Raw genomic sequence first — 15,494 nt, 5'->3', positions numbered from 1 at the left:
TTATTCAATCGTATGTTCAACAAAAGTGTTTGCCTCAGTATTATGGAACGGTTAAAGTTTGTGTTTACGCGTCAGTTGCTTACACACTATCAATCTTGTCTGACAAATAAATCTCAATACGAATATCAATTATACTCACCTTATGACGTTGAATACACTTTAATACCATGTAATTATTTTCAAATCAGTCAACGGGAGCTGGTCAGACTGGAGTTCGTGGGCCACGTGCAGTGTTACGTGTGGGATTGGTTCCCACACCAGGAACAGGTCATGTGACCATCCAGCCCCCGCCAACGGTGGAGTGGACTGTGCTGGCAGTGACAGTCTAAATGGGAACTGTACAAAGAAACATTGTCCAGGTATGCTAACCAAGCTTTACGAGTCATGACCAAGACAGAAGTATCAATAGTAACACCATGTATTCCAGTTAGTATTCGATATAATTGTGTAGTGCGTAGTGCAATAGTTTCTATCCAAACTCGTTCATGTACAACTTTGCTACGTAATTTAGTGGAAATATGACATTATCCACGGCTTGTTACTGACTCCGGACGGTGTGAGACAGGCGCATTATATTAATATTCGGCGAATAGCGTATAACTTAACGCAGTGAAAGCCCGTGAAACGAATTTATTATATCAATTATTATTCTATCTCTAGTATCAACGTAATATCATGAGATAAGTTAACTATACCACGGATCTCAATTGTGATTACAGATCAAGCAGATGTACAGTATTTTATGACGTCGTCTTGTTTACTTCCGTTACGTCATTTAAAGTAACATTACTACTCAAAATCAACGAAAATTTCGTACAATATTTTGTAAAATAAAGCTTAACAATTAAAAATCATTGTTTCTTATGGACATTGTTTAATTTTCAACGCCATATGTGGTCTGGTAAAATAGATGTTTGTGGATACAAAATGCTCGTTTTTATTATGGTTTTAACATGGTGCCTTTCTAGTGTTCGTGTGTCGTATCAATAGATATATTCGAAGGAAATAAACATGGAATTTATTGTGGTCACAAATAAATAAAAACGAGCGTTTTGTATCTACACAAATCTATGTAATCATACCACATCTAGCGTTGATATTGTGGCTATTGCTATAAGGAACACTGATTGTTTAGGTGTTAACTTTATTGTACGAAATACTTTACGAAATTTTCGTTGATTTTGAACGTTAAAGAGACTGGTCAGTGCCTTATCGTTGTTTTATATATCAAGTGAGGCTTAGATTAAAATAACGGTGAGGCTTTTGGAGCCATGTTGTATTCATAACGAGCCGGATATTTTACAGAAAGATATAACAGACCTGTTGTTTTCAGTTTATCAAACCTTTGCGCCCCCATTTGAATAATTATTTTAAAACCTAATTGCCACAACTCTGCCATTTTGGCGGGAATACATATAATGTACGATGTTTGACGTGCAAATAATGACGGCATGAGCACTTGAACTTAATACAGACCGTTTTTAGCGTTTTATTTGCATTTTTGTCTAAAAGGAGGACGATATATATTATATCAAATAGTATGTTTTGTATAATCGGATTCATCTACTCTGAAAATGAGGACTAAATAATTAATTCCAGTAAAAGTGTCGTACTTCCCTTTGTTGACTGAAATAAACGCCTTCTTACCTGATATTATATCAAAGTGTCAGGTCGACATCAACGTAGAGGTGTGATACAGAAAAACACGGTAAGCATGTGACCTAGCTTAGTCAATGCACTATTAGTATTTTTTTGTACGAGATACATGTATTTCCTACATCAGGATTGTTTCAAAAGTGAGTTTTAGGAATAAGTTTTAGACCTATTTATTTCATTTAAATTGAAAAATGTCATAGGACATTTATGTAAAGAAAATTGTTTAAATTTTGTTATAGGTAATACAGAATTATTTTCAAAGGTATTTTCTGTTTATTGGTATTGCTTTATAGTAAAGAATAGTTAGTAATTCAATTGTCACTCCTTATTATAAAATTACCCTACCAAGAAAAAAATAATTCAGCGATTATATTCTATTATGCACTCGTTCAGTCGACGGCAGTTGGTCCGAATGGAGCGCATGGTCTGTCTGCGATGTGACCTGCGCTACCGGAACCAGACATAGACACCGTACTTGTGATAGCCCTGCTCCTAATCATGGCGGTCAGCCGTGCAATGAGACAGCGGATCAGTTCGAGAAATGTCAGGAGTCACCGTGTCCTAGTATGGGACTCAGATAAATAAACGATTTACATGTTCATATTATATTATATCATATTATGCATGGATGCATAATTTTGTTCAACTAATATTTTAGTAAAAATGTTCATTCAACAACTGTACACGGTGCGGATGCATGAAGATTGTCTTTATTTTTCCATCCTGCCGCCAATCCGTCCGCCGATTGTTATGTCACGCTTATAAAACAGTTATGTCCGTTTTAGCTCACCTGAGCGCAATGTCCGTATTTACTATTGTCCGCTGTGTGTGCTTGCGTCCGTCGGTCGACCGGTTCTTTAAAGGAAATCTCCTAAGTCTTTTTTGAAAGTAATAATGAAGCCTTACAGGATTGATCTTTCACCTCAGGTGGTCTTTTAAAATTGTTAAAATCGTTCCGGTCTGCTGTTAATAAAGGTCCCCAGTGATATAACAAGATTTAAAAAGATAACTTCTCTTAACCGATTTCACAGATATTAAATATACGATATTTTACATTGTGTAATGGTCGTTCACTTATTGTGTAAAAATTATGTCTCTGAGGTGGAAAAAACCCAAGCCCAATGGGCTCTCTTCAATCGTCTCTTTTAATATTTGGAATGTAGTATCACATGATGGTCCCCTATCAAGTGCGTACAAATCATGCCCCTTTGATCTAAATTGCTCCCAAAATCATAGTTAAGTGTTTTCCTTGTATGTATTTAGGGAACGCTTGAAAAACATTCTTTTGGAGTTTTAATGCTAAGAGATTTTGCATGTTAGATCGCATTTTGGTACTTTACCAAGATTGTTTAAATTATGCTCCGGAAGTCAAACCTAGCCCAAAACCATGAGACTCGAGTATTATACTGCAAATCTGTATTTACTACGGGTTCTCTTTTTATTTAGAGAATGACTTCATTAACTTGCCCTTTATAAATCGGGACATATTATAAGAACATTCTGAGTATTTGGGGGCGTCCAAAATTACGATTCCGCTCTTAACTCGTGATAATGTATGCGTGAAAATCTGTATTTACTACGGGTTCTCTTTTTATTTAAAGAATGACTTCATTAACTTGCCCTTTATAAATCGGGACATATTATAAGAACATTCTTAGTATTTGGGGGCGTCCAAAATTACGATTCCGCTCTTAACTCGTGATAATGTATGCGTGCATAACATCTTTGCCACGTTAAATAAAGAGCAAAATGGCTTGGAACAGTTCTTAATTATAGGCTTTTAATAATAAACATTAAGCTTGATTTAAATTGCCCTCTCTGTAACCGTATTTTTTTAAAATCGTATCATCATCAAACTTGATCGCACTTAGTATTAATACATCCTTTACGTGAATCGAACATAAGAATGCCTTTATAAGCCGATTGCCTTTCATAAAATCGAGCTAAAACAACTAAGTTTAAACTAAACTTGTGTTTTTAAATGTTATTAAATGTATGCTTCTACTTGAAAATGTGTAAACCACATATTTTTAAACATCCGCACACAATTTGATAGGGTGAATATTTCTGTCGGTTTGTGGATTCGAACGTTTGTTAGTTTCTTGGTTTCGACGCATACACTGTGGAGCAAACTGATTTCACATGACTAAAGTGATGGTATTGAACATTAACGTATGTGGTCTACGGTAATTTTAAATATGCAAGACACCTATTTCATGCCTAATAATAAACACGTTCCTAATGTATATGCCCTTTAACTTAGCAAGTTTTACGGTTGAAGCATAACACTCATTATGTTTGTTGAGCGAACTAATTTCCATTTCCTTAAGAGTTTAAACTAAAACTTGAGATGTGTCATCACCATGAAATATAAAAGTGCAGAACTTATTTTTCAAGCATGGTGATTTTTTTCTGAGTTATATGCCCTTGAACTTAGCCATGAGAATGTCTGCTAACTATGTGGCAAAGCTGTTGGTTTATTTCAGTCACATTTGTGAAAATGCTCTGGTTAAAAAATCATTTATAAATATATTCAGAAGTTATGTTTTTCCTCTGGAGAATACTGTTTAAAAAGTTACTTAATATTCAAGATACTTAATACTGGTTATCATTTAACTCTCAGCACCCGTCAAACATTAAGGTAATTGAAATTTACCAGTGTAATTACTCCAAATATGTAACTACGTACTAAACTTATTAAAATTTCTTAAAATATCTTCAAGATACTGTTCTTACCTGTTTTCATCAGGTTATAACATCACAATATTACTATTTTAACGTTATCATGGTTTTCTGCTAATCATCACATGTTTGTTTATATTCATACACAAATAGTTGACGGTATGTGGGGAGCTTGGCAGTCCTGGACGTCGTGTTCCGTCACGTGTCATAATGGTACCCGGTCTCGAACCCGCATCTGTGACTCCCCGGCACCACAACATGGAGGCAGCTACTGTACAGGACAACAGAACGGCACTGAGACGTGTGCACCGCGTGACAACTGCAATGGTAGAAGCATGCCTAGAATAATGTCGTTTACTGTATGATTCATATTTTCAGTTCAATCTACATGAAACTTGCTCAAGTGATTTATCCTAGTTATATATGAGTCGATTTTGAAAAATGTTTTCCGTATAAGGCTATTTTGAAAATGATTTCACTCTCTTGAAGTCACATTTTTTTGCCCAATCTTCATCTCAGAATAGTTCTTCTAATGATAGATCAATTGAGTTCAAACATGTTTCCGGAGTGGTAAAAAATATGGTTGCAAATTGTTGTTGTTGTTTTTTCTTAAAGGGACCGTCAACCGCGATTGACGAAAAAAGAAAAGTTCTAATATACCGTATTTTTTACAATTATTTGTTTAAATTGATTAAAATATTACGACTGGTAAATTACATTTCTTGAAAAAAGTTGTTAAGTTTTAATATTTTCTGTATATTCGGTAATAAATTTTACTGGGTGCAGGTACCAGGTAACTACCAGTTTACTATAAATAACGCAAGTAGATTGATCATAATCGTCACGTCGTAAATCCAGGAATGCAAATTGTGCATGCGAAGTGAATTGTATTAAATTTTATATATAAAATGATAAATCTTCTTGCGTTATTTATAGGGTGTATATCGTTATGTCACCTATTTTCGCGATATACTTTCGATTTCGAATCGCGAAATTTTATTACAGAATAAACTGAAAATATTAACTTTGTAAAAGTAATGTAATATACCAGTCGTGATATTTTAATCAATATAAACTAATAATTGTAAAACATTACGGTATTTTAGAACTATTTTTTCGCCAATCGCGGTTGACGGTCCCTTTAAGATTAGTGTTACCACTAAGGAAGCAATAATCGATTTGATTCCCTTCAAATTGTAGTTTAGTGGAATGGAAAACCTGATATATCGGCTTGCATTTCTAAGACATATCTTATTCAATTGTTCAGTGGATGGCGATTGGTCGGAGTGGATAGATTGGGGTCCGTGTGATGTCTCGTGTAATACCGGACATCACACCAGGTACAGACTGTGTGACAATCCAGCGCCAGAAAACTTAGGCAAGTACTGTGAAGGACCTGATAACGAAGTAGACCAATGCTACGACAAGCCTTGTCCAAGTGAGTATCGTATTTTACTACATGATTTCAGCAAAAACCTAAGTTATACCTTTCAGAAATTTGCCCCTGATTGCCTTTGATTTCAAGCAAAGTCCATTGTAGTCTGGCTCATGACACGAGTACTTCACTCACTAATGTGTTTTGCTAGGTACAACCTCTTCTAAAGATATACTGCATTAGCTGAGTTTTGGCATTAACACTGTTATCCGAATTTGAGAAAAAAAAGTCATCATACAATTGTTATAAACTATGATACCAGTATTAATACATGTGGGATTTATGTACACTGACTCTTCATATATATACAGAACTAGTGCTTTATTTACTATATACACATGTTGTTGTTTTGCACGGAATCTTGGTACGATATAGTTGACGTATGTTCACTCAAATGTCAAATTGACACTTATCTTGTATCATAACCTACAGTTGACGGTGGGTTCGGTGCCTGGATGGCGTGGGGTTCGTGTTTTCCTCCAAATGGTAACGGACTTAGGGCGCGAACACGCCTCTGTGACAACCCGCAACCGATGTATGGAGGCCGAAACTGTCAGGGAAATTACACAGAAAAACTCCAGTGTTGTGAGAGCGACTGTACAGGTATTTGTTCTGCATGGTTAATCCGATTGAACTGTTGATAATGTGACCGAAAAACTTCATACATAAATTCGATAATAAATAAAAGGATGTGCGTCTGAAGAAACAACACATTTATTCTATCAACAATTATTTTAAAGGGATCTTTTCACGCTTTGGTAAATTGACAAAATTGAAAAAAGTTGTTTCAGATTCGCAAATTTTCGTTTTAGTTATGATATTTGTGAGGAAACAGTAATACTGAACATTTACCATGGTCTAATAGAGCCATTATAATTATGCATCTTTTGACGATTTTAAAACCTAAAAATTATAAAGCGTTGCAACGCGAAACGAATGAATAATTTGGAGAGTTCTGTTTTTGTCGTTAAATTTTGTGAAACTACGAAGATTGCTTATATAAGGTATAAAATACGTTCAGCATGTGTACTCGGCGGTATAGCTCAGTAGGCTAAAGCGTTTTTACTTCAGGACTCTGGCAGGACTCCAGGGGTCACTGGTTCGAAACCTGGTCCGGGCAATGTTCTTTTCCTTTTTTTAATTTTATTCTTGATTTTTTACTGGAGCTTTTACGATCCAATGTTTACATTTATCGATATAAAGCATTTAATGAATAAGTTAAAAAATGCCAAAATCTGTGAAAAGGCCCCTTTAAAATCGGGCTCCGTCGGTTATCCACATATTACTAGTATATCATTGATGGAAAAAAAACTTGTTCAATACTCATGTTTATGTACAGACAATATAAGGCATTTTGAACAATAGTTCTATTTCAATCACAAACCATGTATAGTTTTCCTTTAATTCCATTCAAGTTTAACCATTTTTTTAAGTCAATACATACCCAATGTGTGTTTTGCGTCGCTTTTAACCTTGTATGCTTTATGTTTAATACCATTAACTTGTAACAATCAATACCGTAATCACACAAAGAATATTGTGTCCTTATAATACTTAAGCGCACATACCTATGATCAATATACACAAGTTTACAAGTATGGGCAATTTAATTTCTTTGTCTAAAACTTAATATTAGCGGTGTGGTTCTCCTCTAAGATGTATTATTATTTCAACTTTACGGTACGCTAATTACTTAGTCGTAAAAGCTAAAAGCTAAAAAACTAAATACGTACCCAATTTTCTAAAGTACACGTTGATTCCTAATAAAGGTATGAAATTTTCCGTCAAATACACTAAAATATGCGTTGAAAGTGAAAATCCACTAACATATACATACAACACACGATAGTGGTTTAGGCAATGACTTATGATTAGTGAAAACCAATCAAAAACACGTTCTCATTTAAAATAAATTTATCAGAAGAAACATGAATTTTATTATGTTTCACAATTAATAAAACTGTATTTTTTCATCAGTAATTTTAGAGATATTGAGAGGAATGATATATAGGACGAGATTAATTAGGCTTAATGTTTATAATTCAAAGCCTATTAAAACTGTTCCAAGCAATTTTGCTCTTTATTTAACGTGGCCAAGATATTATGTCCACATACGTTATCACGAGTTAAGAACGGAATCGTAATTTTGGACGCCCTAAAATACTAAGAAAGTTCTTATAATATGTCCCGATTTATAAAGCGCAAGTAAATAAAGTCGTCCTTCAATGAATAAGAGAACCCGTAGAAAATACAGATTTGCAGTAAAATACTCGAGTCTCCTGGCTTTGGGCAAGGTTTTTACTTCAGGAACATAGTATTAACAATCTTGGTAAAGTATCTTAATGCGATCTTACATGCAAAATCTCTTGGCATTAAAACTCCAAGAGAATTTTTTCAAACTTTCCCTAAAAGCATATAAGAAAAACCATAAACTAAGATTTCGGAAGCAATTTAGATCAAAGGGGCATGATTTTTACGCACTTTATATAGGTGCCCTGCATAAAACGGGGTCGTGTTAAAGAAATGTGGATACAATTTATTAGCACTGAACCATTCACTTAATGTTCAACTGAAAATCAAGAATATATTTAATTTGATAAGATTTAACACATGATAAAACAAAATGAATAAGCAGAATCGGTATTTATGAAGGTAACGAGATTTAAAATCTTCAAGTTTTGGCATTTTGTTGTCATTTGCATCATTTACAATTATGATAAGCAATTTATTCTGTGTAACTTTGACTGTCCGGATTACAACAGCGGAGGATTTATAAAACTCTGGAATATCTATATATATTTGTTTCGTGGAGCTGAGCAGTTATTTTGTTCGGAAAAAGAAAACGTTAACCGACTTATACAAATAAAGACGAAGAATCTATGTCGCGGATGAGTCACCACAGGATGTAAACAAACAAGTATCAAAAAAGGAGACAATTCACGAAGATGAACCGATTTAACTTTCAAGCAAAAGATTACATCTATAAGGGAGAAAGTAGAAAACCTTATCGACTGCAAACTGGATAGATGTTTCAATTGTCCTGCTGCTCATCCACCGAATAGCAACTTCTAAGTTCTATGATCAGAACGCGACCTTTCTTCATGGAGGCTCAAATCGGAATGACTCTAAATGAACGCTGATCGTCATTGTTCGACATTGTGTACACACCGGTCTCATTGTGTACACACCGGTCTTACTGACCTGTGTACTAACGCGAAAAGAATTGTGGGTAGCACTTCTTTTACGAGTGAAAAGTGAAAGCGAAAGTAGGTAAGGTAATCGTGCTTCTGATAATTGCTATCAGTCTCAATAAAGATTCAAAATCACATTTAAACATAATTAAATACCATTTCTTTAAACAACATTCCGTTTTAAACACACAATAAAAACGATTTTTCTTTCATTATTAACATTTTCATTCCTACGCAGAGCTACTTTGGCGGAAGCATAATTCCCAATGTGATGCGTCTTAGTAAAGAGGTGACAATAACGTAGTGACGTCACATTCTATGTATAGAATGCCTTGTTCGATTCAGCACTCGGTCGACCCGACCTATGATCGAACGACCAACTAAGGCAAATCGACCTGGGTCGACAAGTTCTTAGAGTCCAATATGGCCGCCGTTGCGAATGTAAACAAAGCTCTGATGAGGACTACCCATGCGCGATTGTTAGCAAAACTTATGAGATATGACATAGAGGAAAATAACTATTTAAACTACTATGTGGTGAGTTAAAAGGGTTTACATATTACAAAAAATGGATAATTTGCCTTACAGGACACCATTAAACAAAAAAACTGCTTCACTCCTTACAAGTGTTATTAAAGCAACAATAAAATAATTATACGTTTATGGAAACTTAAAAGACAGTGAGGGCGGTTTTATTTAAAAAATGCATTCTGTATAGACATAATAAATATGCAGGCATGTATTTGTATAAAATTCCCTCACGGGTGAACATCACACCTCTTGGAATGTTAATACATGTATTAAAAGGTAAGTGTTCATTTACCACTAAAGTAGAGTAATTTATTAATATAAATATTTATATTAAAAATATCATAGATAAAAGGTGGGGAGCATCAATATTCTTAATTTTCAGTTGAACATTAAGTTTAGTTTAAACGGATTTATTGCATCAAATATGCATGGGATTGGATTACAATTTTTTACAACACTATCTGGATCCTCTTCGAGATAATTATATCTCATAAATTGCAAAATACATTATATATATTGAACAACACAATCCGTTAGAATAACATATACAAAGAATTATAAGCATGGAAGTAGGTAAAGCTATTAAATATAGGTATCTACTATTGTATGTATGTTTTTGACAATTGCATATAAAATTTAAAACCTTTTTGAGCCTGTTAATCAATGCCTGTACCGTTCTGAATACCATTTCATTAAAATCCAAAGACATATTGGGTTCATCGTACAGGCTTTCTACTGGTCCCTACCTTTCCTACTTTTCCCTACTTTTTTTTCTTAGCCCTACTTTTCCGTACTTTTTTCAAAAATAGCCTCTATATCCCTACTTTTTCATTTTGCAAGTAAAATAAAGAAAATGTAAAATGAAAGCTTGCATGATTCTTCTTTAGATATTTTGCAGAATTTCCACTCATTATGATACTTTTGTAATGAGTACAGTTCATATGTGTTTGGGGGATCACCTTGTGATGTCCATCCTTGAAAGCACCATGTCTTGTTATATCTCGATATTTGTTCATATTTTGACCTGCAGTAATCAAAGGATATAGAATAACATAGAAATTATCCAACATTATGTTTAAAATGTAATGTGTTATAAAAATGTATTTTTGAAAGACAATCGTTAATTCTTTTGCTCATTCTGAAAGTCGATGGTTCCTGGTCTTCGTGGTCAACATGGTCGCAATGTGACGTCACATGTGAAGACGGTCACATACAACGAACAAGGACGTGTACGAATCCAGCTCCCGCCTTCGGAGGCCTGAACTGTTCCGGAGAGAGCCTGGAAACAAACGCGTGCACGCTTGCAAAATGTCCAAGTACGACTCATAATACATTTATTCGAACTGATCAAGAAAGTGGCCCTAATGCCTTATTAAAGAATTAAACCACTAAATATCATACTGGTCGGTACAATACAGTAAGGAATATTAGTAGTATAATATTCAATTTATTGTATACCACATTTTTTAAACACAACAATATAGAAATTCTTATGAAAACAACGATTTCTTTTAAAAAAGTAACATTAGCATACAATGAAAATACATCATTTGTTGCGAATTGTACTATAAGTTGCACCAAACTTTATAGGACGCAAACACGTTTATTTATTTTTTCCAGGAAATGAGTCTTCGTATTTAAGCGTTAAAATAATATTGTATTCAATATGCAACCGCCAGGTCACCAAATAATTAATTTCTCGATTAAGTCATTTCCAAGATAGCGCGTGATTATTATTTCTAAGTTTTTACCGTAGAATTGTTGAAATCAACAGAAGTTCTGACAGCAACACTTGAGAAGATCTGAGAAGCCGGTCCACGCAAAATGCAATTGGAATCTTTGTTACAAACAGATATTTGTTTTCTGTAAAGTGCACAATTATAAACCTGGCACTCTAATCCGTATAAAATCGATACTTATTTATAGATATTTGATACTAAATAATTGTTTTGTAACGTTTGTCATTGTTATTTATATCTGTTAAAGCTTTTACTGTAATAGATATCATATTAAATTGTTGAAGCCTACTTGTTGTGGGTTGAAATACCAGTCCAATAACCTTTTTCGACAATTATCTAAATGGCTGGAAAAACAATTTGATAAAAGGGGCTTCTTCACGTTTTAACAACATTTAAAAAAGTTGTTTCAGATTCGAAAATTTTCGTTTTAGTTATGATATTAGTGAGAAAATAGAAATACTGTAATGTACCGCTACCATTTAGTTGTACCCAGCCTATAGTTTAGCCGCTCTTGTCAGGATGGCTTCAAAACAACTGCGGTTCATGTTTTCAATATCTTTTATTTGCAGATACTAAAAGATACTAATATTATCGCATTATAAAGTCGACCTGTTTCAAAAGGCACTTCAATGTAGACTTTAAACACAGATCTTATAACAAGTATTTTCGTATAGCGCAGATAAATTCTTGAGCTCTCTGGAGTTCATAAGACATAGAATGACTCATTTTAATGTACTAAATACTGTAACCAAAGATGTAAAGTTAGTTTTAACTTGTAAAATAGCTTACCATTCTCAGAATGGAGAAGATCTGACAATAAGATCTAAATAATTAATAAAGATCTGATTTTTATGCCGTAATGAACGGAAGTTTTTGTGATTATGAAAGATACCAAATGTTGTTTATCCGCGCTATTTATACCTGCCGCTCAGCAACTTAGGATTTATGATTCTGCGTGATTCTGCGCACTAATGTCTGAGGAATTTGGCTAAGCCAATCAAAACGACTTAGGATTGCGACAACCAATTAAATTCATTTAGGAATCCTAAATCCTAAACAAGGTTCTCTAGCGGCAAAAACATTCAACAATAATATATATTTTAACTAACAAAAGAACATTTTAGGAGCAAATATAGATGAGCAAAAGATTCTACATCTAACAATAAACAAATATACTTCTCTCTGACCTAAACAAAAATGCAGTTATGACAGAAAATAAATATTACGGTACAATATATCCGAAATACTTCAACAGCTGAAAAGTACTTTTTAGGAATGGCGAATTTTACACATATAACAACATATATGAACATTTAATGACTATAAAATAGTGTCTTAAAGTAACTTATAGTCGTATTATTATAATCATACAATGTTAAGTCACTTAGAAATTAATATAACCAATAGAATCATTTCAAGATGACGGTTGGACTTGCCTCCTTGAAGTTCGGACATTGACAGTAAGTTTTGGAATTCAAGTTCTGTTTATAATCATTAGACAAAACATATTTAAATGATTACTCTATCAGTTAATATAACAATTAAACACTTCAACCATAATCTTGTGTATGGGAAAGTGTAATGGTTGAGTAAATGATAATATAAACAATAGCAGTTTGTTTACATTATGAAATAACAGATAATAAACAAGTTAATTAATACTCCAGGGCCTTACAATACTGAACATTAACCATGCTCTAAAATATCCGTTATATGCATCTTTTGACGATTTGAAAACCTGAAAATTATAAAGCGTTGCAACGCGCAATGATTGAATAATTTGGAAAGTTCTGTTGTTGTCGTAATTTTTTGGGAAAATTCCTTATATAAGTAAAAAATGCATCCGCTCATACCATGAGCATGGATGGTCGAGTGATCTAAGCGGGAGACTTTTTACTCCAGGATTCAATGGGGCAGTGGTTCGAGCCCAGTTGAAGGTTACTTTTGTTCCTTTTTTTAATTGTAATCTTGTTTTTTTTACTGGAGATTTTTCGGTCTAATGTTTAAATTTATCAATATAAAGCATTTAATGACAAGCTTCAATACATGCCAAAATCTGTAAAAAGGCCCCTTTAAATTTAACTTATAATAAATAATCTTATAAAAAAAAGAAAAATACATTTTATATGATTATTAACGGAATGTTATGTCAGCTTCCGAAAATGACTGAAATCAAAGAACACCCTTCGACTATTGCCGAAGACTAATGAGTCACTGGTTAATAACTTTGCATTATACCACGATTTATAACAATAACACATTGTGCACAGCATTTTCGACAGACTGCGTTGTCTTTTTGTTATATCCCCGTACAACCATTTTCGGATACCCTTAAGTGTTTTCCAGCAAACAATATCAGCTATGCTCAAGTCATGATAATTTGTTTGTTGAATGCCAAGAAAACAAATCATTGTTACAAAGCAATATAGCTTGTTTGCAGTTTACCAACACTTAATGGCATCTGTTCTGCTCCACTTTCCACAATGTGTCAATTATGTCATACTTGACACTAGGAATGTCCTACTCTTAAACAGTTGTTATAATGAAATTAAAACGTTATAACGTATGATCAGATGGACGTTATTGTTTAATTTTCATCAACTGTGACGGATCTTGAGCATATAATGGGCATTGTTAAGGACTTTGAGACCATAGGGCCAGTAGTTTGTGGTTATAGGGTCTTAAGGAAGCCTAAAGTGTTACATGTTTCTGAAATTCGTTCAGAAAAATATAACTTATTTGTTAAAAATATTAATTTTTTTAATAAAGTAACCAGTTATACCATTTTGATTTATTTTTAGTATTGATGCACATTTGAGAAGACCCAGTTTTGTTGATCAGTGTTTGTTGTACAATACACTATTAGCACGTTTAGAGCAATGCTAGGCCTCTGGTACTATCCATAGAAGCAGACAAACAATTGTTTTGAAAAAGTCAAATATTTTCATTGAATTTGCTTGATTTATGAAAGGTAGAATGTTGGAATGGTAAAATACAAAAAAAATTATCAAACTTCCAAGATTCCAATAAATAATGATATTTTATACCGTTCTTATTGTTGATTTTACATTCTATAAATTTGTTGTTGCATATGTAAACAAAGTGTGTGCGCGCATACTAGTGTCGGGTTAAATACCGTATAAAATGATGTATTTTCGTGACTAATCGAAAAAGGTGGTTATTGAAAAACGTGGTGGGGAATACATGTATGTTATATCATATTCATGTCGATCAGTCCCTGAGTATCGTCAATGAAAGTGAAATTTCATATAAAAAGGCTCTATAACTTCAGTCTCTAAAACAGTTTAAAAAGTGACCAGAATGCATGAATTTACGTTTCATTTTCAAAATTGTATACGGGGAGGACCTCCTAAGCCCCCGATTGCAGGAGGAACATCCCCTCCCGCACATACCCCCTTCGCCACTTCGTTGCTCAATAAAAATCGTCGATGGCAAAAATTCACACACCCCTTTTCAAACCTTGGTTACGGGCCTGCTGTCATACATCATTTTATGTTTTCGTAAATGTTTATTCTCGATATTGCAAATTTATAAATTGATAAAACAGGAAATGAATTTAAGTGTGGTTGTTTAGGTACTTTCAGGAAATCGTTCACAATTTTACTAATTACTAAACCAGACATGTATGTTTGTGCTTCTTAGTTAAAAGCGTTTAAATGATCAGGTTGGAGCGAATGGTTCCTCGGTGACTGCTCGGTGACGTGTGGTGACGGCACCCTGTCGAGTATGAGGATTTGTTCTTCCGGGCACGACGAGGACTGTCCGGGGTCTGCCTTTGACACCGTGCCTTGCTCGTATGCGCCCTGTTGACGATGTGGGGCTCGCCGCAACAAATTACGAAGACTTAATGACTAAATGTTCCGATTGGAAATGTATTACTGGGGGAAAATATAAATAAAAGCATTAGTATTGTTGTGCTCTTTTCGTTATTGCAAGAGTAAGGTAACATGGAGAGTAAGTTGGTTCCTGTTTCCGTTCCTTATTCCTTATTCGAATTAAGAATAAGGAGCTGTTCCTAATTCTTTATTTACGCGTAACAAATTTGTTAAAGGGTTTTTAATAATAATAACGCAAACATTTCTGAAGTCAATCAAAACAAAATAACTCGAATAAATTTATTTAACGTATTACGTTACAAATTCATGTTTCTTCTTCCCGCTTACATAGGATTTCTTGTTTAAACCGATACGATATTTTCTAATTCGAATACTAACTTCACATCGACAAATCCTAAAGAAT

General features: G+C 33.9%; 1 protein-coding gene across 2 annotated transcripts in view; it reads left to right on the top strand.

Annotated features, from left to right (window-relative positions):
- LOC127844619 (A disintegrin and metalloproteinase with thrombospondin motifs adt-1-like) overlaps nucleotides 1–15,161 on the top strand; it is a 44,914-nt gene extending 29,753 nt beyond the window's left edge. For both annotated transcript variants that reach the window (XM_052375017.1, XM_052375018.1), the window contains 7 exons: nucleotides 189–359; nucleotides 2,050–2,220; nucleotides 4,492–4,665; nucleotides 5,606–5,776; nucleotides 6,206–6,376; nucleotides 10,641–10,811; nucleotides 14,920–15,161. In XM_052375017.1, the coding sequence (XP_052230977.1) occupies nucleotides 189–359; nucleotides 2,050–2,220; nucleotides 4,492–4,665; nucleotides 5,606–5,776; nucleotides 6,206–6,376; nucleotides 10,641–10,811; nucleotides 14,920–15,065 (1,175 nt within the window). In that variant the 3' untranslated portion in view covers nucleotides 15,066–15,161. The remainder of the gene's footprint in view (nucleotides 1–188; nucleotides 360–2,049; nucleotides 2,221–4,491; nucleotides 4,666–5,605; nucleotides 5,777–6,205; nucleotides 6,377–10,640; nucleotides 10,812–14,919) is intronic.
- Nucleotides 15,162–15,494: the final 333 nt, after the last annotated feature.

This window comes from Dreissena polymorpha, chromosome 9 (genome assembly GCF_020536995.1).
Source record: "Dreissena polymorpha isolate Duluth1 chromosome 9, UMN_Dpol_1.0, whole genome shotgun sequence".
NCBI lineage: Eukaryota > Metazoa > Mollusca > Bivalvia > Myida > Dreissenidae > Dreissena > Dreissena polymorpha.
Note: the sequence above shows the minus strand (reverse complement) of the source record. Positions and strands in the feature narration are given on the sequence as shown.